Source organism: Acinonyx jubatus, chromosome A3 (assembly GCF_027475565.1).
Source record: "Acinonyx jubatus isolate Ajub_Pintada_27869175 chromosome A3, VMU_Ajub_asm_v1.0, whole genome shotgun sequence".
NCBI classification, from domain to species: Eukaryota; Metazoa; Chordata; class Mammalia; order Carnivora; family Felidae; genus Acinonyx; species Acinonyx jubatus.
The window spans coordinates 100,868,799-100,896,113 of record NC_069388.1 but is presented as its reverse complement, the minus strand read 5'-3'; the positions used below and the strand labels follow the sequence as shown (position 1 = coordinate 100,896,113).

At 39.2% G+C, this 27,315-nt stretch overlaps 1 protein-coding gene across 2 annotated transcripts in view; it reads left to right on the top strand.

Annotated features, from left to right (window-relative positions):
- Positions 1-27,315, top strand: part of TTL (tubulin tyrosine ligase) — a 38,611-nt gene that overhangs the window by 1,601 nt on the left and 9,695 nt on the right. For both annotated transcript variants that reach the window (XM_027033738.2, XM_027033736.2), the window contains exons 2-5: positions 1,690-1,768; positions 12,566-12,798; positions 20,802-20,937; positions 21,863-22,132. In XM_027033738.2, coding sequence (XP_026889539.1) covers positions 1,690-1,768; positions 12,566-12,798; positions 20,802-20,937; positions 21,863-22,132 — 718 coding nt within the window. The remainder of the gene's footprint in view (positions 1-1,689; positions 1,769-12,565; positions 12,799-20,801; positions 20,938-21,862; positions 22,133-27,315) is intronic.

Below are 27,315 nucleotides of genomic sequence, written 5' to 3'. Positions count from 1 at the left end.
TATGATGAGGACTCCATGGAGGGACTGATTCCAACCCCCAGCAATCTTGGAATACAGGGAATGTGCCTGGAGATTCCCTTTTGTTAAACTGTCTCTCCAGGAAGCCCTCAGCAAAGAGAATACCTTCCCTGAAGGAAGAACTACTTATAGTTGAGAACATATATTTCCTTCTTGCTCTGTCCACATCCCTGCCTGCCTGACTTACCTTCCTCTATAGACTGGGCAGTGCCTGGCTGTAAAAGCTTAGGGGGAAATCCTAATATTCAAAACTGGCAAAAATGTCTCTGTTGGGGCTGAAGCAGGGGTGGTTTTGCATTGCTATGGTGCTCAGGACTGGGGGGAAGGCCAGAAACTTACAGGGTCCAAATCCTAAACAGGTACCACAAAGTCAACAGATGGTAAGAAAACATTTGGTTTTTATGGAAAAGAAAACAGCATCACACAAGCAAAATGGTTATATGTCTTCATTGTTAGGGATGTTTAGTTTTTGCTTCAGTGCAATTGTGTGAAACTCAAGGAGATGGCTTATAGAGCCAGATAAAGTCTCAGGAATGCTCTTGCCGTGGGGATGAGAAGGTAGGCGCGGGTGTGAGGCAGGTTCATCTGTCCCAGGGAGACAGTGAGAGCAAGTTAGTACCTAAATATTTTTATTTGATTATATGCTGTTCTCAGATGTATCCTTTTTACCTCTGGCATCTTCTACTCAGACTCCCTTTGTTTGGTTTTACTTTTATTTTTGTTGCTGGAAATTGAATGCATTTTGTTAGGAATTTAAACAAATATTAAGGCTTTTGTTTTTGTTGGTATCCTCTCTGCTCTGTTTTATGGAGGAGGGGACATGCGGTAGGATTCATTGAAAATGAGTTTCTCTGTGGGAGATATACAGAAGAAAGTCTTCAGGGCTTCTGATTTTATAGACATGGCTTCTCTACTATCTTCCTTCACCTCTTGTGGCTCTCCCAGAAGCTCACAGAGTTAGACATGCTTGAAGACAGTAATATCCTAGTCCTAGTGCTTCTTTGGTGGCTATAGAAAGCAAGGTTAGGGGTGCCAAGGCGTCACTGTTGAAGTCCTACTGTGCTTGGGGTGCCTGGGTGGCTCAGTCAGTTAAGCATCTGACTTCAGCTCAGGTCATGATCTCACGGTTCATGGGTTCGACCCCCACGTCAGGCTCTGTGCTGACAGCTCAGAGCCTGAAGCCTGCTTCGGATTCTATGTCTCCTTTCTCTCTCTCTCTCTGCCCCTCCCCAGCTCACGTTCTGTCTCTCTTCCACAAATAGATAAATATTTTTAAAGTGTAAAAAAAAATAAAGTCCTACTATGCAGAGACTACTAAGTCCCTATGTGTGAAGCCAAGAGTGGGGTTTGGGGAGGATCAAAGAGAGGTGAAATAGAAAATACCCTTCCGCCCTAAGAAGAAAAAACAAAGGCAGCAGTGGTGTTCGGCAGACCTAGGATATTAGTATCTTTAATATCCACTCTGGGGAGGGGGAGGGTTTCTGGTTCCATGCTGTGGGAGGGGGTACAGGTGCAGGGCAATGGAATTGTTCCATTTCCACCAACCAGTCTTGAAATGAGAGAAGGAAAAGCTGGGCATGACACAGCTGTTCTCTCTTCTGCATGCTGGTGCTGACATTGTCGTTTCCCACCTGTCCTCTTTCCCTTCTGAGCCTCCTCTTTCCTTTATAGGTCACGAGCCTGGGCTGATGCAGTTGGTGAATTACTACAGGGGGGCTGACAAACTGTGTCGCAAAGCTTCTTTAGTGAAGTAAGTGTTGAAGATTCATTTTCAGTCTATTACATAAATGTTTTCAACTTTCATCCTGAAGCCCTTTAGCAAAAATGTGGGATTTTTTTTTTCTGGACAAAAATACTTTTTTCTAAAAAGCCAACAATATTAGTTCCGGAGTATCCTCCATGCTACTTTGATTACAGTCTAAAACTTTGCTGTTTGCGCCTGATAAATCCTGTCTCTTAGGTGAGGCTCCCTAGAAGCAGAACGGGAGGCCCAGGTTTCTTATGTGGTGGGTGACTAATGGCAGGGGGGTGGAGGGATGGAGGTGAAGGCTCTTGGGAGAAACTCATCCAGAAGCAAGGCGGGGGGCCAGACAGCAGGGGAGGAAGCCAAGCAAAGACATGGTTTCAGCCGAAGTCTCTCCTCAGCCTGACTCCATGGAGCTCGGGAATAAATGGTACCTCCGAACTGAGACGAGAGGACCTGGCTTCTGTCCTCTAATACCAGTCAGCCACTGGCTGTTAGGGGAAGTGGAGAATGTAGCTTCCCCTCCATTTCTGGACAGAGGCTAGACGCTGCAGAAGAGGCATACGTGAGCTCTTGGCAGCCAGCTCATAGCAGCCAGGGGTCCCAGAAAGGACACCCAGGCAGGGTATAGCAGTATCTGCTATACTGCCCACCTCCAAGCAGTGGGGTTATGGCTAGGTGTCATAAGAATGGTCCCATAAGGTAGGGGGAAACAGTATTATACAGGGATTAAGGGGGAGGATTAGCAGCTTGGGTTTTAATCCCAGCTCTCCCTCTCATTAGCTTGGGTGTATTTCCTCATCCCCCCAGGCCTCAGAATCTACCTCACAAGGTGGCTGTGAGGATTAGCTAAGGCGACACATGTAACGTATATGGCACAGTGGTAGTAAGTACCGGACTCTGTGCCTTGGTTTCTCCTTCTGTAAATAAAATGGGGATAATAGTAACCACCTCAGGGTCATTGTAAGAATTACTAGAGTTCATTTATGCGCTGGCTTTGAATAATGTCTGTCTCATAGTTCACACTACATAAGTAAAAGCTCTTACTACTGTTATTATGCCTGTCACTGCTATTATTGTTATCATTTCAGTAGGAAAGAACTGGGTAGTGCCCCCCAATCAGAGTTGTAATGAGTCTCCGGTATTCTTTCCATGAAGACTAGTGAACATGCGTGTGTAGCCTAACAAATCCTTTAGGGAGGAAGACACTGGAAGATATGACTCAACGCAAATGCTCTTTTCCCCACCCACATTTCACTCTGGGCCCTATCTATTTACTAAGTTGAGTGTTCATGGCATTAGCTTCCCCTTTTTGTCCACACTCATTGGCCCCAGTAACTTACATATCCAGTTCTGTCTGTGATGGATTTTCATGATTCACCATCCACCCCTAAAGGTGAGTGAAGCTTTCTGAATTCTTATTACATATTTACATGTTTAGAACACAAAAGATTGTTTCACCAGAGCTAAGAGTAGAAGTGGGACATGATTATTTATCCAGATCATTCATTTAAAAAATTTTTTTAAGGTTTATTCAATCTTTTTTCTACTATGACTTTTTTTTTTATCTGAGGATAAAGGGAGAATTTAGCTTTTAGAAGTATGAACAGAGGATGTTGTAAAAATTATGTACGTAACATTCTACATATTTGCATACTTATAATGAAGTGGCATGACCACGTGACTGGGGTCCTGATCGGGTCTGAGTAGGTATCTAGATCTCTGTGACCCTGGACAACACCGCTCTAAATCCCAGTGACCCATCTGTCAGTGTGGATGGGGATGATTATACTTGTTCTTTGCCCCTCTGTGACGTGTGACATGGTCTGTGATGACATCTTGTAAATGGTGACATGGTTTATGCAGGCTGGGGGTTGTCATTATCCTCATAAGCTTCCTTCATTCTCTTAGGTGGCTGGCAAGGGATTGTAGTAGTTCCAGGAAGCAATGGTTCCCTTTGTCATTTTGTCTCTCTCCATAATTTTGTATGGCTTCGGAGGGCTCCAAAGAGTAAAAAATGTAGTTTCCTCATTTTAATGTAGGGCAGAATGGCAGCTCGTAGAGGATAACTGGGTTGCCCATTGCCATAGCGGTTAATGTCGCTACACGTTGTGCAGTTCCAGTCTGTACAAATGAACCTATGGGCCATGTGACTGGGCATCCCTCACAGGGCTTCCTAGAGTCTCGATAGTGTTCTCCACTGGACCCTTGACAGCAAGTGCCTTCCTCCTGTTACTTCAGGGACTTTGACAAATTCATCAACACCCTGTGGCTGTAGTCTCAGAGCCCTGAGTGGCTTTTCTCTCTGACCTAGGTCGAAGGCTTTCTTTGTCTCCTGTGAAGTTTTTCCCCTAATATGTATAAATGAGCCTCCATTTGTGATTTCCTTCTAAATGGGTTTCTGAGGGAATGGAACAATTGCAAAGGATGCTGTCCAGCAGAAACAGAATGCCAGCCACATGTGTAATTTTAAATTTCCTAGTAGCCACATTAAAATAAATACAAAGAAATAGGTGCAATATATTTTACTTTTTTTAATTGTTAAAATATTTTTATTACAAACCCTATAAATTAATCGTTTTGGTAAAGTTCTTTAATAATTTAAAATCCTTGATATCCACAGAAGTCTATTTGTGTTTTCTACTACTCTCCCTTGAATCCTAACTTTAAACTTGTTTTTATTGGGTTTGGGTATACGTACCATGGTAACATCATGAAATGTTTGGTCCAGGGGCGCCTGGGTGGCTCAGTCGGTTAAGCGGCCGATTTCGGCTCAGGTCACGATCTCGCGGTCCGTGGGTTCGAGCCCCGCGTCGGGCTCTGTGCTGACAGCTCAGAGCCTGGAGCCTGTTTCGGATTCTGTGTCTCCCTCTCTCTGACCCTCCCCCATTCGTGCTCTGTCTCTCTCTGTCTCAAAAATAAATAAACATTAAAAAAAAAATTAGAAAAAAAATGAAATGTTTGGTCCATTGTAGAAGCTTGTGTTGACCTTTTTCTATTTAAACAGTTGTTTCAAAAGCTGAGCCTGAAAATATTTTATACACTACAACAAAAATCACTGCATTTAGAATTGATGTTACAGCAAATGATCATAGTTTATTTCTCTTTTTTAAGCCCAAATGGAATGTCGGTTTCCTAATTCCTTCATAGTTCCTTCTATCAGATGGTAGATGGAATAATAATTACACAACAACGTATTTCTGACTTCTCCAGCTATTTTATTTGTAAATATAAACACTCTTCGTTCCTTTTTCTTGATATTTTTAGCTGTTATAAGGAGGTCAGTATTGAGAACAGGTTGGCATTGGACAAATTTTCTTTTTACCTCCTGGTCGAAAAACATTTGAGAGGAAGAATTTTAAAGATTAAATCCATTATTTCATACTTGTTGAAGCAGTTCTTACTGTAGCTTATGAGTTGATTGAGTCAACCCTGGGAAATCCTGAATATTTGTTCTCGCTTTTATGGAACAATGAATTCTGTTCTCTGCCGGAACTGAATGAGAGTGTGGTGAGGCGATGGCAGGGGGCTGGTTGGCCACAACAAGCTTCAAATGAAAACCTGTCTTGCTAGACTGACTGAAGTCCTTGGAGACCTGGCCTTGCTGATTCCAAATTTGACTTGATTAATTTCCTCAAGGTGATCAGTTCTTTGGTGATAGATTAATATTTTACTTTAATAATATATTTTATTTAACCAGAAAAATCCAAAATAATCAGTTTGATATGTTATTAATATAAAAACAATTAATGAGATATTTTATAGATTTTGTTCTCTTTCTGAGTCTTCAAACTCTGGTATAAGTTCACATTTTTGGAACATCTTAATCCAGACACTAAATTTTCATCTAAAACCCTTGCTCTGTATTTAGATTTCATGAACATTTATGGTTGAAATGTTGATTTACATACTCAAGTTGTTCCCACGTAAAGTTTTTCAGTAACTCAATGAAAAGTCATTTTCCTTTCATAGTTGCAGACACATTGGCAAAACTGGTTCATATTTTTAGAAGAATGACTTGAGTTTTCAGACCTATATCTAAGTTAAATAAATTCATCAACTCTTATGTCAACACGTATTATTAATATCTAATTCATTCTTTTTTTTTTAATTTTTTTTTTTAACGTTTATTTACCTTTGAGACAGAGAGAGACAGAGCATGAATGGGGGAGGGTCAGAGAGAGAGAGGGAGACACAGAATCTGAAACAGACTCCGGGCTCTGAGCAGTCAGCACAGAGCCCGACACGGGGCTCGAACTCACGAACCGTGAGATCATGACCTGAGCCGAAGTTGGCTGCTTAACCGACTGAGCCACCCAGGCGCCCCTATTAATATCTAATTCAAAAGAGATATTGAATAAAGTGAAAAGAAATTCTAAATTTAGCAATGTCAACAAAGTGTTCTTAAAACTTTTCTTTAGTTTTTGTAGCCAATTTGCATAATGCTGTCTATTTCAATTTAAATCTTCTACATACTGAGTCATGCTCTTTTTAAATGTTTATTTCTTTATTTTGAGAGAGAGAGAAACAGAGAGAGAAAGCATGTGCACATGCGCCCATGCACAAGTTGGGGAAGGGCAGAGAGAGTGAGAGAATCCCAAGCAGGCTCCATGCTGTCAAGCGCTGTGCCTGAAGCAGGGCTTGATCTTATTAACTGAGATCATGACCTCAGCTGAAATCCAGAGTCAGATGCTTAACCAACTCAGCCACCCAGGCTCTCCTCTACTGAGTCATGTTATAAAAATATGTGAAATCATTATTGTTGGCTGTGTTATGAAATTGGAGCATAAATTCTCACACCTGTCTGGTTAGGTCATAAATAAGATCTTCTTTTCCCTTCCTTGGAGCTTCAACTTTAGCTTGATCGCCTAGAGCGTATATTGATGAGAAGATGTAAATCACACTGCCACTTTTTATCTTTGATTACTGAATAAAATAATTATTGATTTGGGAAGCATTTTCTTTTATTTCAAGAGAATCTGATTTGGAGTTGACAATATAGTGAATCTTTGTAGAACTCCTTTCTCTCAATTAGTGAACACTGGCAAAGAACACAGTATCATTAAATCTATTGTCTTCTGTTTCTTTCAACAGTTCCATACTGGGGAATCATTGTAGCATTTGCAAGTATATACTAAACCATTTCAACAACTGTATCCCTGATAGTTTTCATAGAGTGGGCTTCAGAAAACTGAGTGCAAGTGTTTCCAATATGTACCATATAGTACAATGAAACACTAAAGGAAGCATCGGTATATTAAAATCCCAATAAATCAGATTTCAACCCAACCTAGCTGAAGCACTGTCACAATAGAAATTTTCACATGTAGGTGAGATTCTTCTTTGACAGATGTAAAAGATTTAAAAATATCTACACCACAAGGTTGGTAGTTTTAAGGCTGGAATTTGATATTTTTTCATGTATTTGAAAATTCTTTGAGGGGCGCCTAGATGGCTCAGTCAGTTAGGCGTCTGATTCTTGATTTCAGCTCAGGTTATGATCTCACAATTTGTGAGTTTGAGCCCCGTGTTGGGCTCTGAACTGACAGTGCAGAGCCTGCTTAGGTTTCTCTCCCTCTCTCTCTCTGCCCATCCCTCACTTGTGCGTGCGTGTGTGTGCTCTTTTGCTCTCTCTCTCAAGATAAATAACTAAATAAACTTATAAAAAATATTGGAAGCAGAACATTCCCAAAATATTCATTGGGCCACATCTCATGTCACAGAATTCAACTAAAACTGAAGGAAAATATTTAAGATTTTTCCATTTTTGAATCAGTCTTTGATACTATTAGAAAAGTTTTGTTTTCCTTGGGCAGTATTCATGACTTAGCTAAAGATTGTTCACTCTTTGTAAAATGTCTTATTTTTACTGTTTTCCTCAAAATATTTCCTCCAGCTATATTTCTATCTAAAATGGTTTTTTGGGGGCGCCTCGGTGGCTCAGTTGAGCCTCCAACTCTTTTTCTCCTGTCCCCCTCCCCTGCTCACTCTCTTCTCTCTAAAATATAAATAAATAAATACACAAACAAACAAATAAATAGAAATGGTTTTCTTTTTTGTGTAAGAATCCATGCCATTTTATAACTGACCAAAGTTACAAGTTCAGAGCCTGTTAAAAATATGTTTAAACATTTTTTGTTAGGTATTTAATTCTGATTTCAGCCACAAATTTCAATGATTATTTTTTTTAAGTTTTTATTTAAATTTCAGTTAGCTAACATACAGTGTAATATTAGCTTCAGGTGTAGAATTTAGTGATTCAAGCCTTATTACAGCACCTGGTGCTCATCATGACAAATGCATTCCTTAATCCCCATCCCCCACCCACCTCCCCTCTGGTAACCACCAGTTTGTTCTCTATAGTTAAAAGTCTGTTTTTTGTTGTTGTTGTTGTTGTTTTTAATTTTTTTTAACGTTTATTTATTTTTGAGACAGAGAGAGACAGAGCATGAACGGGGGAGGGTCAGAGAGAGGGAGACACAGAATCTGAAACAGGCTCCAGGCTCTGAGCTGTCAGCACAGAGCCCGACGCGGGGCTCAAACTCACGGACTGCGAGACTGTGACCTGAGCCAACGTCGGCCACTTAACCGACCGAGCCACCCAGGCGCCCCAAAAGTCTGTTTTTTTGGTTTGCTCCCCCGACCCATTTTCTTATGGTTGAGTGGAAACTGCTTATGAAATTCATTACATTATGTATTTTCTGAAAATGTCTCCTTTGTAACTCTGCTATAGCAAGTTGCAGTTGCCATTTATTGTGAAATTTCTGTCATAGCTTCTGCCAGTTCTTTTTTTTTTTTTCCCCATTACTGTCCTGGTCATAGTTCTAGCTTCGGCATCCCCACTCAATTCTGCATCAGTCTTTGATTAAGAAGATAAGAATCAAGGGGCACCTGGGTGGCCCAGTTGGTTAAGCATCCAACTTCAGCTCAGGTTCCTGGGTTCGAGCCCTGCGCAGGGCTCTGTGCTGACAGCTCGCAGCCTGGAGCCTGGTTCAGGTTGTTTCCTTCTCTCTCTGTCCCTCCCCCACTAATGCTCTGTCTCTCTCTGTCTCCCAAAATTCAATAAACATTAAAAAAATTTTTTAAATGAGAATCAAAAACTGAGAGAAGAAATTTCTTCCTCTATCAAAGCCATGGTAAATAACTGTCTGGGGTACACCAGGAATATGCTGGAGGCTGTGCTTATGAAGTCAATCATCAGGTTAAGAGCAGATGGAATTGTAGCAATGAAGGTGTGGATGATACACAAACTCAAAGGGAGTAAAACCATCACATTAACTTTACAAAAAAAATATTTGGCATTGGTAGTATGCCTTTGTTTTAAATTTAAAATTTTTTCTCTACTTGTTTTTTTTTTTTTTTTTAATTCTTTTTTTTTTCAACGTTTATTTATTTTTGGGACAGAGAGAGACAGAGCATGAACGGGGGAGGGGCAGAGAGAGAGGGAGACACAGAATCGGAAACAGGCTCCAGGCTCTGAGCCATCAGCCCAGAGCCTGACGCGGGGCTCGAACTCACGGACTGCGAGATCGTGACCTGGCTGAAGTCGGATGCTTAACTGACTGCGCCACCCAGGCGCCCCTCTCTACTTGTTTTTTAGCTAGATACATAGTTACATTTCACAGTAGTTGCCAGTTACGATTTACATAGTTATCATTGTAACTCGTGCTGTCCGCATAATAAGCACGTTATGATGCTTCATCAATGGATGGGGGATAAAGTCACTTGAACTGAATCAATCTATTGTCGCAGAGTAGAACAGTGACATGTTTATGTCAGCTACTAGGAACAACACATGGCCTGACGTGCCTGCTGCAGGACCGGAGAAATATCTGAGGTCGTGCAGTGGTTAATGTCATCCTACCAAAAGAGTGAAGTTGTGAATAATGGGAGAATACAACACTTCAGTTTTTACATTAAAACTAAACAAAGTTTAAAATTCAGTTCCCGTGTCACATTGGCCAGATTTCAAGTACTCAGAGGCCACGTGTGGCTAGTGGCCACTGTTTGGCCAGTGTAGATAGAGTGGAATATTCAGTGAGTTAGAAATTTATTGATTTTTGTTCCTTTGAATTCAAGTAACTTTCAAATTCTGTTGCCTTTGACTTAAAAATAATTTTATTTTAGGAGCACCTGGGTGGCTGAGTCAGGTAAGCGTCCCACTTCAGCTCAGGTCATAATCTCACAGTTCACAAGTTTGAACCCCATGTTGGGCTCTGTGCTGACAGCTCAGAGCCTGGAACCTGTTTCAGATTCTGTGTCTCCCTCTCTCTCTCTCTCCCTCTCCCGTTCATGCTCTTTCAAAAATAAATAAAAACATTTAAAAATTCTGAAAAAATAATTTTAGTTTAAATCTCTGTTGAAAATTTCATTATTTCTGCCGTTTGCTCATAGATTGATTTTGCAGGTGGATCTTTTTTTTTTTTAATGTTAATTTCTTTAAAAGAGAGTGAGAGGGGCACCTGGCTCAGTCGGTTAAACTGAGTCGGTTAAACGTCCGACTTCAGCTCAGGTCACGATCTTGGGGTCCGTGAGTTCGAGCCCCGCATCGGGCTCTGGGCTGATGGCTCGGAGCCTGGTGCCTGCTTCCGATTCTGTGTCTCCCTCTCTCTCTGCCCCTCCCCCGTTCATGCTGTCTCTCTCTGTCTCAAAAATAAATAAAACATTAAAAAAAATTAAAAAAATAAAAGAGAGTGAGAGAGAGAGAGCCTGCCAGTATGAGCAGGGGAGAGGCAGAGAGAGAGAAGGAGAGAGGGAATCTCAAGCATGCTCTGTGCTTTCAGCACAGAGTCTGACATGAGGCATGATCTCACGAACCATGAGGTCATGACCTGAGCTGAAATCAAGTTGGATGCTTAACCAACTGAGCCACCCAGGTGCCCCTTGCTGGTGGATCTTAACACAGGCTTAACATTAATAGTTCTGTTCTAGGTAGTGAAGGGAGTGCACCTTAGGGAAGGCCTGCAGATCTTTGTGTGGGTTCCTTCCTGCCTCTGATTCCTGGGAAGTAAGAGTAAGTTTTGAGTGAGGACTGGGAGTTTGGAGCTCGCATAGTACCTATTTCTTACTACCTTTATGATCTTTGGAAATTTACTTCTTGGTTGGACCCAGTGCCTCATCTATGAAATGGGATGCTAGTGCTTTCCCCTTTGGGGGTCTGATTGGAGAATAAATGCAATGGGAGGCCCTTAGTAAGCCCTTGTGTTTATTAAGTGCCTTGCTCGTGGCCTGACTTTATCTTCTGTCATGTTATGTTGTTTTGGGGTCAGGAGGTGTTTTTAGTTATGATCACTGGAGTCCTATGCCCCATTATTCTGTGCCTCCTTTATTCTGGGGTGTCTGGGTGGCTCAGTCAGTTAAGCGTCTGACTCTTGGATTTTGGCTCAGGTCATGATCTCACAATTCATGAGTTCAAGCCCCCAGGTCAGGGATATTCATTCTCTCTCTCTCCCTCTCTCCCCCACCCATCCCCTATTCTTTCTCTCTCTCTCTCAAAATAAATAAGTAAACATTAAAAAAAGATAGATTCCTCCTTTATTCTAATAGTCATTGAAGCCAGGTTGAGCTAAAAACAAGCAATGAACTAAATAGATAATTGGATTCCTTTTTTAAATATATTTTTTAACATTTTTATTTATTTTTGAGAGGTAGAGAGCGTGAGCAGGGGAAGGGCAGAGAGGGGAGACACAGAATCCAAAGCAGGTTCCAGGCTCTGAGCTGTCAGCACAGAGCCTGACAGAGCCTGACACGGGGCTTGAACCCACACAACTGTGAGATCATGACCTGAGCCAAAGTTGGATGCTTAACTGACTGAGCCACCCAGGTGCCCCGGATAACTCAGATTCCTAAGCAGTGGCCTTTGTTCTTCAGAGAGTTGGGCCAAGATAGTATTTTTTCTAGTAAATACTAGAATATAGTTTCCTAAATTCTCTACTTTGTTTTTTTTAGCATAAGTTTAGCCTAACCACAACGTAAATGTTGAAAAAGTATGGTTTCAGACTTACTTCCAGTTTCCTTAGGGATGCGTTTTTTTAATTTATGTATTTATGTATGTATGTATGTTTATTTATTTTTGAGAGAGAGAGAGACAGACAGAGTGTGAGCAGGGGAGGAGCAGAGAGACGGAGACAGAATGAAGCAGGCTCCAGGCTCTGAGCTGTCAGCACAGAGCCCGACGTGGGGCTCGAACCCACGGACCGTAAGATCATGACCTGAGCCGAAGTCAGACGCTTCAGCAACTACGCCACCCAGGCACCCCTAGAGACGCATTTTAAAAACAGCTGAAGTTCTGAGGGCGCCTTCTTGGCTCATTCAGTTAAGCGTCTGATTCTTGGTTTCCACTCAGGTCACGATCTGGAGGTTTCATGAGTTTGAGCCCTGTGTCAGTCTTTGTGCTGGCAGCGTGGAGCCTGCTTGGGATTCTCTCTCCCTCCCTGCCCGGCCCCTACTCACACTGTTTCTGTCTCTCTCAAAATAAATAAATAAACTTTAAAAAAGTGAAAGATAATCTAGTTAAATACTGCTTTTAAAGTAAACAAATAAGAGGAGCTAAAGTTCTAGACATTAAGCTCCTGTTTAACTATTTGGAACATGCCTTAAGGGCTGCAGGTAGTAGCTATGTGCTGCCCAATAGTGTCTTACGGGTCTGCTCAGGGAGGCCAAGAGCAGAGTGGGATAAAGAAACCAGCTCCTGGCTCTGGTATTGCCCTGCCTCCTGACAAGCTCTGGGGGAAAGCACTGGCTTTTCTGAATGCAGTGGCAGGGTGTACTAAGAAGGGAGACTGACCCTCTGTCATCTGTCAGGCTAATCAAGACGAGCCCAGACCTGGCTGAGTCCTGCACATGGTTTCCAGAGTCCTATGTGATTTACCCAACTAATCTCAAGACCCCAGTTGCCCCAGCACAGAATGGAATCCACCCACCGATCCATAGCTCAAGGACAGATGAAAGGGAATTCTTCCTGGCTTCTTACAACAGAAAGAAGGAAGAGGGAGAAGGCAATGTTTGGATTGCAAAGTCATCAGCTGGTGCCAAAGGTGAGTTGGCATTGCTGTGCCCTTCTTTCTTTCCTGTAGGTTCCTATGCGCTTTGTTCTATTGTGCAGAATTCAATGATATCTTTAGGTGAATGACTGTTCTAATCTGAATGCTCAAGGGTGGAGACCATGTCTAGTTACATAGTTTTAAATATTTATCTAGGTACTGATGACTTCTAAACGTATACCTCCAGCCAAAATATTTCCCTTTATGCTCCAGATCCAGTGTGGAGGGCATTTCAAATGTAACATGTCTGGTACAGAACTCTTCGTTTCCTGCCCAGCTTAACCCACCCCAGCCTACCCCTCTTTTCAGTCTTCCCACATAGTATGTGATCCCACTCCTCACCTAGTCTCCGAAGCCCCAAACCTAGGGTTCCTCCTTGACTGCTCTTTTCTTTATAATCCATACCTAATGCATCAGCAAGTCTTGTTAGCTCTACCTTCAAAGCACATTCTGAATTAGACTTTTTCTTGCCATTTCTACTGCTCTTACTTGAAGTTAAAACTATTATTGTCTCTGGGCTGTGTAACTGCTGTGCCTGGTCCCAGCCAGTTCTCCTCTAAGAGAGAGTGGTATCTAAAAACACAAATCTAATCATTTTACTCCCTGCTCAAGACTGACCAGCTGGCTTCCCAGTGCAGTTCAGATAAGCTCCAGACTGCTGATGGTAGCCGACACCATTTGACATTTGCTTGTATCTCTGGTCCCATCTCTGTTCTTTGCCTCATTCACTGTTCTATAACCATGCCTGCCTAGAGTCCTACAAATACTCTAAATTTGTCTGTGTATCTTGAATGTGCTTATCGATTATTTTCTATTTCTTTCAGCTCAAATGTTACCTTGTCAGAGAAGCCTTTTTTTTCTAAAATAGCTTGTATGTCCATTGCTCTCTGTCCTTTGCCTTGCTTTATTTTTTTATCCTTGTACTAACCTCTCCCCAGCACTATATTACATATGTTTATCTGCTCGTCTCCTCTATCCTACCATAAGCTCCATGTAAACACAGACATTCTGTCTTGTTCATCTCTGTACCCTCCCCAGAGGCACTCAGTAAATATGTGTTGAATGAATGCATAGAAGGAATGAGATTTAGAATATTGACTCAGGCTCAAAATACAGGCTGTTCCCAATGTAATGAACACATAAACACAGTCTATCTCTGTAGCTACCATCATATGCTCCTTTTAAAACCATTCCATTTTGAACTTAATTCTTCTTTTATTGCCTTGGAAGACCATCTGGCCATTGGTATTCATTTCTATTCCCGGTCCAGTGGACCTCACCTTCTTTTCCACCAACCATGAGACAGGAGGGCATCACCTGGAATCTCCTGAAAGTGGGAGAGTTGGACTCTTGCCACAAGCCAGGTACCTCACCTACTTCTCTCTCCCCTCTTGTGACCTCTTCTCAAATACCAATCCTAGTAGCTTGGTTCTAATGATAAATGGGGAAATTGGAAGAGGAAATAGACATTTGCAGTACTCCATACTCCTTCTGTGGATTTGGGCTTGAGTCATAATGGCCATTGTAAGGATATCCTGTATCCTTACAATGGAGCCTTAGCTGGAGTGAGAACCAGGAGTAAGGCAGGGCCTTTGGCGAAGGACATGTCAGGTCATGGCAGTGATCCTACCTGGGTGGTACCTGGACCCTCACCAAGACAAGACATGGAGTCGTGGTCAGCATCAGGGAGTGGTAAAAAGAGAATAGAATGCCAAACAAAGAAGAAATCTTGCTTGAGAAGTTGAGATAAGTGGTATGCATTTGTTTTGTTTGGTAACAAAATTAAACCATTAGGATGAATGAATGTCTTATATTCTTGTTAAACAAATATTGAGTATGTATCAGATGCTGGGAATAGTTGACTCAACCTTCACACTATATCCAGTATGAAGACCTCCTGTTCACCACCCCACCACACATTTTGCATTGTAGCCACCTTCACCACTCACCTGGAGCATTGCTCCCTGTCCTCCTGCCCTTGGCCGCCCTCCAGAGTCTACACACAGTACAGCAGACCCAGATCCTATTAAAGCACAGGCAGTCCCTGTCACATCTGTGTTCAGTGCTGTCTCCCTGGTGCCGGGGCAGCACCTGGAACCCAGCAAAAGTTCAGTATCTGTATTGAGTGATGAATGAACAAACGAATGAAGTCATGAGTGTTTGGAGATACATTGATGATAAAATAGACCTGATCTCTTGCCCTCACGGACCCAGTGTAGTAGAAGGCTAGAGATGCATCTATTTCCAGATAAATAGTTGAGATGAGAACAAAGAAGAAAAAAGACTATCACCTTAAAACTTTTTAAAGAATTCCAGCGGTGCCTGGGTGGCTCAGTCGGTTGAGCGTCCGACTTTGGCTCAGGTCACGATCTCGTGGTCTGTGAGTTCGAGCCCCGCATCGGGCTCTGGGCTGATGGCTCGGAGCCTGGAGCCTGCTTCCAATTCTGTGTCTCCCTCTCTCTTTGCCCCTCCCCTGTTCATGCTCTGTATCTCTCTGTCTCAAAAATAAATAAACGTTAAAAAAAAATTTATAAATAAAAAAAAAAGAATTCCCGAGTTTCTTCATAATTTCTCCAGGTTTAGTTAGTGAGGATATAAAGAAATAACATTAGAAATACAGTTAATGAAACATGGAAACATGCTACACTGGTATCCAACACTTACAAAATAAATGTAGATTTTATGTATCATTTTATACCTATAAAATAAAAACCTTCAGTCATACTGTTGCTGAAAGTTTGTTATGAACTGCTTCCTTTTAGTGGTGATACACAGACTTTTGAAAAAGTAATAAGATAATACAGAGGAAGAGCCATAAAGAATGCATAGGCTTTGGCCCACTAATCTCATTCCCGAAAACTTAACTTCAGGAAAATATTTTAAAAGAAACAAGAGTGATTTATTATGTGACCTGTAATAGCAAAGTGTTACTTAGAAACAATCCCACTGTCCAACAATCAGCAAATAAATGTGTAATTTTTTATATCCACACAATGGGATATTTTTCAGCTACTGACGTAATTGTGATGTTAATGTAGAAACAGTGAAAGCACTGACAATATTACGTGAAAAAAATTGACAGTTTAAGGTGAGTTCACTGTGATTGAGCCAGTCTTCACTCTTATGGAAAGGAAGATAATATTAAAAGATAAAAATAATTAGGAAGTAAGACTATAGGTAACTTTTCTATTTCACTTTAATGCCATGTTTTTTGCAATGATAATAGTTTTTAAAGTTATCAAAATGTATCTTTCTACCTTCTTCCTTTATTTTCCCCACCTATCAGCATTAGGTATATTCCTTTTTCAATAAGAAATAATTTACATAAGGAATAGCATAAGGAAAACAAAGTTGGGACAGATAGAAGGGAATGTGAGCAGATTATGGAGAGCAAGGCATCAAAGGTGATACAGTTTCAGGGCATTAGTAGGAAGGGGTGTTTTAGGATAACTATTTTAGAAGAAGTGAAGAGAAGAGACTAAGTTCTATACTAAAAAACTGGCAAGTGGAAATAAAGAGGAACCAGGATATCTGAGTATGGTTCCTGAGGGAGATGAAACAGAAAGAAATTACAAAACAACTGTGAAAGAGGTCAAAAAGGACCTAAATAAATGGACAGATATACCATGTTCATGGATTGCAAAGTTCAACATAGTAAAGATGTCAGTTCACCCTAAATTGATCTGTAGATTTAATATGATTACTATGATTGCTATCAAGACCTCAGCCAGGTTTTTGTGTATACATAAAGCTTCTTCTAAAATTCATATGGAAAAGCACAAGCCTTAGAGTAGCTTAAACGATTTTGAAAAAGAAGAATTGAATGGGAAGAGTCATTGTATCTGGTATTAAAGCATACTATATGGCTACAGAAATCACTACACTGTGGTATTGGTGAGGGGACAGAAACATTGAATCTGTGGAAGAGCGAACTCAGAAATAAACCCCAGATATATGCCCTCCTCATTTTTTATTTAAAATATTTTTGGAATGTTTTATTTATTTTTGAGACAGAGAGACAGAGCATGAGTGGAGGAGGGGCAGAGAGCAGGGGAAGAGACACAGAATCTGAAGCAGGCTCCAGGCTCTGAGCTGTCATCAAAGAGCCTGATGTGGGGCTCAAACCCTCGAACCATGAAATCATGACCTGAGCTGAAGTTGGACGCTTAACCACACCCCAAGCCCACCTCATTTTTAACAAAGGTGCAAAAGCAGTTCCATAGAGGAAGGATAGACTTTTCAACAAATGGTGCTGGAGCAGATGGATATCCCTAAAACAAAAAACAATGAACTTCCACCTTAACCTCACACCTTACACGAAAACTAATGCAAAATGGATTTGTGGACTTAAATGTAAAGTATAGAACTATAAAATTTTTTTCAGGAAAATAAATAGGAGATAGGGCTGGGCAAAGAGTTCTTAATCTTGATATCACATATATGACCATAAAAGTAAAAGTTGATAAGTTAAATCTCAACAAACTGAGGTTGTTTAGCTCTGTGAAGGCCCTATTAAAGAGGATGAAAATATAAGCTATAGGCTTGGAGAAGGTATCTTCAAACCACATATCTGACAAAGGATATATCTAGAGTATATAAATGACTTTTAAAACTCAGCAGTTAAAAAAATAAAAAGAATCCAATTAGAAAATAGGCGAAAGAAACTGACAGAATGGGAGAGGATATTTGCAAATGACATATCAGATAAAGGGTTAGTATCCAAAATCTATAAAAAAGTTATCAAACTCAACACCCAAAAAACAAATAATCCAGTGAAGAAATGGGCAAAAGACATGAATAGACACTTCTCCCAGGAAGACATCCAGATGGCCAACTGACACATGAAAAAATGCTCAACATCACTCATCATCAGGGAAATACAAATCAAAACCACAATGAGATACCACCTCACACCTGTCAGAATGGCTAACATTAACAACTCAGGCAACAACAGATGTTGGTGAGGATGCAGAGAAAGAGGATTTCTTTTGCATTGTTGGTGGGAATGCAAGCTGGTGCAGCCACTCTGGAAAACAGTATGGAGGTTCCTCAAAAAACTAAAATAGGACTACCCTACGACCCAGCAATTGCGCTACTAGACATTTATCCATGGGTTACAGGTGTGCTGTTTTGAAGGGACACATGCACCCCCACGTTTATAGCAGCACTATCAACAATAGCCAAAGTATGGAAAGAGCCCAAATGTCTATCAATGGATGAATGGATAAAGAAGATGTAGTGTATATATATATATATATATATATATATATATATATATATATATACACACACACAATGGAGTATTACTCAGCAATCAAAAAGAATGAAATCTTGCCATTTGTGACTACATGGATGGAACTGGAGGGTATTATGCTAAATGAAATTAGTTAGAGAAAGACAAAAATGATATGCCTTCACTCATATGAGGACTTTAAGAGACAAAACAGATGAATATAGGGAAGGGAAACAAAAATAATATACAAACAGGGAGGGGGACAAAACAGAAGAGACTCATAAATATGGAGAACAAACTGAGGGTTGCTGGAGGGGTTGTGGGAGGGGGGATGGGCTAAACGGGTAAGGGGCACTAAGGAATCTACTCCTGAAATCATTGTTGCACTATATGCTAACTAATTTGGATATAAATTTAAACAAAATAAAATTAAAATAAATAAATAAAAGAAACTAGGCAAAAGACATGAGAATGCATACCGTTGAAAGTCTCTGCACATAAAAAATTACAAATGAAAAGATTTTCAATATTATTAACCATTAGGGAAATGCAAATTAAAACCACCACAGTCCTATTAAAATGACTAAAATAAATGGTAATGACAGCAAATGCTGCAAGGGTCAGGAGAAACTAGACCAATCACACAGTGCTGGTGGGAATGTAAAATGGTGCAGCCCCTATGGAAAAAAGTTTGGTGATTTCTTGTAAAACTAAACCTGTAAGAACCATATAACCTAGCAATTGCACACACTTGGGCATTTGTCCCAGAAAAATTAAAAGTTGGGGTGCCTGCCTGGCTCATTTGGTGGAGTGTGTGACTCTTGATCTCAGGGTCGTGAGTTTGACCCCACATTGGGTGTGGAGCCTACTTAAAGGAAGAAAGAAAGAAAGAAAAGAAAGAGAAAGAAAGAGAAAGAAAAATAAAAACTCACATCCATGCAAAAATCTATACATGATTGTTCATAGCAGCTTTATTTGTAATAGCCCCAAATTGGAAACAACTCAAATTCCTTCAGAGGCTGAATGATTTAAAAAAAAAAAAAAAAAAAAGCTGAAGGATTAAGCCAACTGTGGTGAATTGATACCTTGCAATATTACTCAGCAATAAAAGGGAATGAACTATTGATACATGCAGCAACTTAGAAGCATCTCCAGGGAATCATGCTGAATGAAAGAAACCAATCCCCAGAGATCACATACTGTATAATCGTATTTACATAAAATTATTGAAAAGACAAAATTATGGAAATGGAGAACAGATTAGTAGTTGTCAGGAGGGTGTTATGAGGAAGGAAGTAGTTGTAACAACACTGAGGGATCCGTGTAATAATGGATCCAGAATGTGGATCTATATCCTGTATCCAGAATGTGTAAAGAACTCGGATAAGAGTAAAAAAAAAACAAAAACAAAAACAACCTAATTAACAAAAGAGCAAAGAAACTAAACAGACATTTCTCCAAAGAAGATATACAAATGGCCAATAAGCACATGAAAACACATTCAATGTTGTTAGTCATTAGGGAAATGCAAATCAAAACTGCAATGAGATACCACTTCATACGCACTAGGATGGCTATAATCAAGAAGACAGAAAGTGTTGGCAAGGATGTGACAAAATTGAAATACTCATATATTGCTATTGAGAATGTAAAATGACATGGACGTTTTGGAAAATAGTTTGGCAGTTTCTCAAAAAGTTAAACATAGAGTTACCATATGACCTGACTGTTCACTCCTAGGTATATTCATGAAAGAATTGAAACCATGTCCACACAAAAACTTCTATGAAGATCTTCATAACAGCATTATTTATAAGTACCAGACAACAATGGAAAAAACTCAAATGTCCATCAGTTGATGAATGGATGAACAAAAATGCTATATCCATACAATGGAATATTACCAAGTCCTCGAAAGGAAGAATGAAGTAGTGGTACATGTTACAATATGGATGAATCTTGAAGACATTATGCTAAGTGAAGAAGCCAGACACAAAGGCCACATATCTTATGATTCCATTTATATGAATCATCTAGACTAAGCAAATCCATAGAGACATCAAGTATATTAGTGGTTGTCAGAGAATAGGGTAAGGAAGGAATGGGAAGTGACTGCTAATGGACATGGGTTTTTGGGGGGAGGTGAGGAAAATGTTCTGAAATTGTTAGTGATGGTTGCAAATCTCTTGGATATATGAAAAACCATTGAATTGTATACATTAAAAGGGCAAATCTTATAGTATGTAATATGCATCTCAATACAACTGTTGAAAGGACATTTATTTAATGTTGATAGACACTTTACACGTATATAATTTTTCCTATTACAATGCTATAGGGAATTGACTTGTACAAGTGTGTTTATGCTCTAACCTTCTGGATATTTCTATAAGCTGTAGAGTGAGAGGTGGGTTTATTAAAGTTTTGATCATGGTAGCTAGTGACCAACAGTAGAGTGGCATTTATTTAGGATGCTTGGATGTTTTGAATGTCTGTAAAAATGGAAATTTCATGGTTGGAGCCTGTCAAATTAGTTAGTGTTCATGGTCCAATGTGGAGAAGGAAGTAGATAGCCCTGGTGCCCTTATGGGCAGAGGGGAGAGTGTGAGAGACTTGGGGGACTGAAGGGATGGAAGAGGAAGAGTGAGCAGGCCAGTAGAAGCCTCCTTCCAGTTTTCTCCCAGTATCTCCCCGCTGGCTTTGTAGAGAGCTTTAACTCTTGGGATGAACTTGACTGATTTCTGTTACAATTTTGCCCTGTTAGGTGAAGGTATCCTCATCTCCTCGGAGGCTTCAGAACTTCTGGATTTCATTGACAACCAGGGTCAGGTGCATGTGATCCAGAAATACCTTGAGCACCCTCTGCTTCTGGAGCCAGGTCACCGCAAATTTGACATTCGGTAATGCATCAGTGTCTGGAGTTTTTGTTACTGAGGTGAAAATAATGCAGGGGTGGGTGATGAGGAGGGTAACATGGAATGTAAGGAAGTATTTGACCATGTTTCATAAGTAGCCAAAATTGAGCACAGCTTAATAGAACTGAGGTTCTGTATCTAATTTTCTGTTTTTCCTTTAGTATTTCTCTTTTCTTTGTAGAAATGTTACTAAAATTATGGATTTCTCTTTTTTGTATGTTTTCTTTAATCAAAATGACTTGTGGCTCCAAAGAAGAGAGTCTAAATGTATGGGGCTTGCTTATGGACAAAGCTGTGAGATGTACATACAACTCATAATTAAGACACAACAAAATAATAATGTTCTTACTTCATTATTTGTGTCCTATTTTTTAAGAATTTCATAAACACACCTTAGGTTTTTGGATTTTAACTTTCTGAGCAATGGGCCTGGCATAGAGTAAGAGGTTGTATCGTGCTTTAAACAGCCCTGTCCCCAGCCTTCCTGTGGCCTTGCTGACATTTCCTCATTGAGGACTCTGTCTTCTTGATGCCTTTGTAATGACTTGCTCTTCTTCAACACCAGTCCTGTGTCAGATCAGCTTCAGGGTGAACAGTCTTCCTCTTAAGATTACTAATAGAGCAAACATGGCAAATGGAGGTTTCATGGATAAGCCTTAGGACCCAGCCCATCTGGATCTCTTTAAAATGCTGTATCTTTTGAACTGATCAAAGTCTTCTTGTCATTTATGTCATAATCTGCTCTCTTAGCTAATAGCAGATTCATAATCTGCTATCTTGGCTATGGCTTTCCTGATATAATTTTAGAATCTACCTCCTTCCTCTACATCCCTCCAAAAAAGGTAAGGAATGGGGATGATGTATATACTGTGGAGAAACTTTGAATAAAATTGTTTTCATTGACTTGCAGAAGCTGGGTCTTAGTGGATCATCAGTATAATATCTACCTCTACAAAGAGGGTGTGCTTCGGACTGCTTCAGAACCATATCATGTTGATAATTTCCAAGACAAAACCTGCCATTTGACCAATCACTGCATTCAGAAGGAATACTCAAAGAACTATGGAAAGTACGAAGAAGGGAATGAAATGTTCTTTGAGGAGTTCAATAAGTACCTAATAAGTGCTTTGAACATTACGCTGGAGAGTAGTATCTTGCTACAAATTAAACATATAATAAGGTAACTGAATTGTATCTTTTTTGGTTGTGTGTCTTGAAGAAGCTTTGGAAAGTTTGTGCCTTTCAAGGAATTATTCCATTTAAGCTCTCTAAGGACAAAAGTTATTTGTAATATTCCTTTATTATCCCTTCAGTATCTGTGGGAACTGTAATGATGTCACTGTTTGCACTCTTTATATTGGTATCTTCTATTTTACCTCTATTGGCTAGAGGTCTATCAGTGTTATCTTTTTAAAAAGTCACCTTTTGGCTTTATTGATTTTCTCTATTGGTTTTGTTTTTTATTTCTTTGATTTATTCTCCTTATTGTTTCCTTTCTTCTGCTTTTTTTGAGGGGTTTAATTTGTTTTCTAGTTTCCTTAACACAAAAGGTTAGACCATTGATTTGAGAGATTACCTTTTTTAAGTGCATTTAATGCTGTCAGTTCCCTCTAAATACTTACTGATACATCCCCCAGGTTTTGCTATGTTGTGTTTTCATTTTCATTTTATTAAAATATTTTCTAGTTTTCCTTGTGATTTCATCTTTGACTTGTGTTACTTAGAAATTTTCGCTTAACTTCCAAATATTTGGGGATTTTCCACATATTTTTCTATTACTGATTTTTATTTTAATTCCATCATGGTCAGAGAACATACTTTAAAATTTGTTAAAGTTTGTGTCATGGCCCACAATATGATCCAGTTTTAGTGAATGTTCCATGTGCACTAAAAATAACGTTTATTCTGCTATAGTTGGGCTGAGTGTTCTATAAATGTGAATTAGGTGAAAGTATTAGTGTTGTTCAAGTCTTTTACATCCTTGCTGAATTTCTGTTCTGCTTGTTCTGTTCATGATTGAAAGGGAAAACATTGAAGTCTCCAAGTATAATTTTGGATTTATCTATGTCTCCTTTAGTTTTATCAGTTTTGCTTTATATGTTTTGAAGATCTGTTTTAGGTGCATACACATTTAGAATTGTTACCTTTTTTGTTTTTTGGCAACTGACCACTTTATCCATATGTAATTTCTGTCTTTATCTCTGGTAATATTTCTTATTTTAAAGTACATTGTCTGATATTAATTAATGTAGCCACTCCAGCTTTTTTTGATTAGTGATATGTCTCCATCCCTTTACTTCTATCTTATTCTGTTCTGTTCTATATTTAAAGTGGGCTTCTGGTAGACAGTGTATAGTTAGGTTTTGTTTTTGTTTTGTTTAACAAAACAGCCAATATCGTAATCTCTACCTTTCTAATTGGTGTGTTTTTAGCATTTGAATTTAATTACTATTGGTTTGGCTGGATTTATATGTACTATTTTTTTATTTACTATCTGTCCCCTTTTGGTTTTGTTTTTCATTTTCCCATTGCCTCCCTTTTAAAAAATTATTTGAATTTACTGCAGTGCCTCGGTGGCTCAGTTGGTTGGGCCTCTGACTTTTTGGCCCAGGTCATGATCTCGTGGTTTGTGAGTTCGAACCCCGCGTCAGGCTCTGTGCTGACAGCTCAGAGCCTGAAGCCTGCTTCGGATTCTGTGTCTCCCTGTCTCTCAAAACTGAATAAATGTTAAAAAAAAATTTTTTTAATAGAAATTATTTGAGTTTACTTAGAATTATTGAATTTACTTGAATTACTTAGAATTTTTAAATAAAAATTATTTTAATTTTTCTGTTGAGTATTTGGCTTTCTTCCTCTCTCTTAGTGTTTACTCTAGGGATTATGATTTATATACCTAATATTTATTTCACAGCCTTCTTAGAGTTAATAATTTATCACTTCAAATAAAGTGCAGAAAACTTAATAACCTTATAGTTCACTTAATTCTCCCCCTCTATAGTGGTTGTATATATTACATCTACATACATTGAAATCTCTACCACGTAATGTTATAATTTTTGTTACCAATATTCATATGTATATATTATATGTATGACAGATTATCAGGTTGGATTTTTTTTTTTAATACAAAACCAAATTGTATGCTGTCTACAAGAAACCCACTTTAAATATAAAAAGAGAAAAATATTTTTTTATTTGCCTTTTTTTATTCTCTTCCTTCAGTCCTGAAGTTCCAAGTTTCTCTCTGGTATTATTTCCCTTTAGATTTTAGCATTTCTTTTAGAGCAGTTCGTTCTGTAGGTAATAACGTCTTTTAATTTTCTGTCATCTGAGAATGCCTTTGTCTCACCTTATTCCTGAAGGATATTTTCACTGCTGTTGCACAAACATAATGTCAAGCAAAAATTACAAAAAATATAAACTGTGTATACAAGATGCATACAGGTTGATTCTGTTCATATAAATTGAAAAGCAAAACTGAAGTTATTTAGAGGAATGTGCATGTGTGGTTAAAATAGAGAACTGAAGGAATGAAAAACATAAAATTCAAAATAGTGGTTATCTCTGAAGGGGAAGCAGAAGGCACCAGAGAAAGGATCCTAAAGGAATTGGATTGTAGATACGTGGTGGTCATTAATGCCACCTATATTTTAAACTCACAAGACGTCATCATTATCATCATCATTATTATTATAGAGTTAATAGTCATTTAGATTTTCCTATACATTTTAACCTTTTATGTTGCTTTTTTTTCTTTCATGCATTTTCTTGCTTTTGTCTAGGATCAGTTTCCTAACTCTTTTTTTTTTTTATGTTTATTCATTTTTGAAAGACAGAGAGAGACAGAGCACAAGCAGGGGTGGGGCGGGGAGAGAGGGGGACACAGAATCTGAAGCAGGCTCCAGGTTCTGAGCTGTCAGCACAGAGCCTGACGCAGGGCTCGAACTCCCGAACCGTGAGATCATAACCTGAGCCAAAGTCGCACGCTCAACTGACTGAGCCACCCAGGCGCCCCATCAGTTTCCTAATTCTTAAAAAACTCATTTTTATTCCTTTTTAAGTAAAGTCTGCTGCTGATGAATCATTTTGGTTTTTTATTTATCTAATAATTTATCTACATTTATTTTTTCTTTAAGATTTGTTTAAATGTTTATTTTTTTGAGAGAAAGAGAGGGGGGAGGGAGGGGCAGAGAGAGGCAGAAGAGAGAGGCAAAGCAGGCTCCAGGCTGTGAGCTTTCAGCACCGAGCCTGATGCCAGTCTCAAAGTCATGGACTGTGAGATCATGAGCTGAGCCGAAGTTGGATGCTTAACTCAGCCACACAGGTGCACCTATTTTTTCTTTATTTTTTTAAAAGACGTGGAAAGATTTTTTAAAGACATGTTATGGAAATGGATTTCTAGATCAGCAAAATCTTTTTTTTTTTTTTTTAAACACTTTGAAGATGGCTTGCCATTGTCTCTGGCTTCTGTCTCTTTCTGGCTTCTGTCTCTTCCTTTGAGGTGTCAGCAACAATTTTAGTTTGCTCTGTGTCTTTTCTCTGTTTTGAAGATTTATTTTCATCGATTTTTATACGCGTTACTGTGAGTTGTGTATACTTGTCTTTGTACTTATTGCTGCCTACGTGTCATAGTGTTTCTTGAGTCTGCAGCTACAGGTCTTTTATTTGTTTTGGAATATTCATGGCCGCCATCTTTTCCCTTTTGGCTTTTGTCCCATTCTTCTTTCCTCTGGGACTGTAATTACATGGTACCAATCCTTTTCACTGTCTCATATTTCTCCCATGGTTTTTGTGTATCATTTGGTCTCTTCCTTTAGCAATTGAAACCTGTTTAAAAAGGAAAAAGGAAAATGCCAATAAAATGTGTTGATAACTCATCTCTTGAGCTCTTGATTTTAGGGATTGTGCTTTCCGGTTCTAGAATTTCCATTTGACCCTTTTTAGATTATAGTTCTCTTGTGAAATTTCCCACTTGTCTTATATCGTCTTGAACATGTTAACAGTGATTCTTTAACATCTTCATTTGATTAGTCTGAAATCTGAATTACCTGTAGTAGAGGTTAGCAAACTATGTCCTATGGGCCGAATCCAACCTAAAGCCTGTTTTCATATAAACCATAAGCTAAAAGTGGTTTTTACATTTTTAAAAGATTTTTTAGAAATAGAAGAATACGTAGCAGAAACTCTCTGTAGCCTTCAAAATCTAAAATAGTTACTGTCTGGTCCTTTGTAGAAACAGTTTGCCAACCCCTGACTTACATGTTTGCTTCTGTTGTCTGTTTTTTCTCTCGGTCCTGTTTCTTGATATGCCTGCAAATAATTTTTTAGTGCTATTACTCATTTATTATAGTTTACTAAATCCAATAGAGATTTTTTTTTAATTTTTTAACGTTTATTTATTTTTGAGACAGAGAGAGACAGAGCATGAATGGGGGAGGGTCAGAGAGAGAGGGAGACACAGAATCTGAAACAGGCTCCAGGCTCTGAGCCATCAGCACAGAGCCTGACGCGGGGCTTGAACTCACGAACCGCGAGATCATGACCTGAGCCGAAGTCGGACGCTTAACCGACTGAGCCACCCAGGAGCCCCCAATAGAGATTTTTTTAAGTTGAGGTATAACATGTGTATGGTAAATTCCATACATCTTAAGTGTACAGTGTGGTGAACTTCTAATTATGCGTATACTCAGATAATCATTACATGAATCATGATATAAAATATTTACAACACCTCAGAATACTTTCTTGAACTCCCTCAAAATACATACTTCATGCCACTGATAGCCACTCTTCTGACTTTTATTACCATCCTTTTGCTTACTCTTACATTTTATGTAAATGGAATTATACTGTATTTCCTGTTTCCTGTTCAACGTTTTTCACAACTATACCTATGGGTTTCATCTGTATTGTTGCATAGGAGTAATTTACCTTTTTTCCTGCTGTGTGATATTTCATTGTGTGATTATTACATGATTTATCCCTTCTATAGTCGATGGACATCTTGGTCTTTATCTTTTATATTTTAGACCTATAATCTACCTGAATTGTTATATGTCAAGTGTCATGTTTCTCTATGGGGTATCCCGTTGACCCAGGACCATTTGTGCATAAGGCTGACCTTTCCTCACTGTATTTTGGTGAGGCTTTGTTATAAATCAGGTGATCCTTTATGTGAGTGATCTCCATTCTTTTCTGTTGGTCTCTTATCTGTTCTGTCATTACCACCTGTCACAATGACTGAGACTTTTTCCTTAATGTATTCTACTATAGAGTCTGGCAGAATAATTATAGAGTCCCATTCCTTCAGGGATTGTAGGTGCTTAGAATTCTGACACCAGAGAAATCAAGTATGCTGAAGAA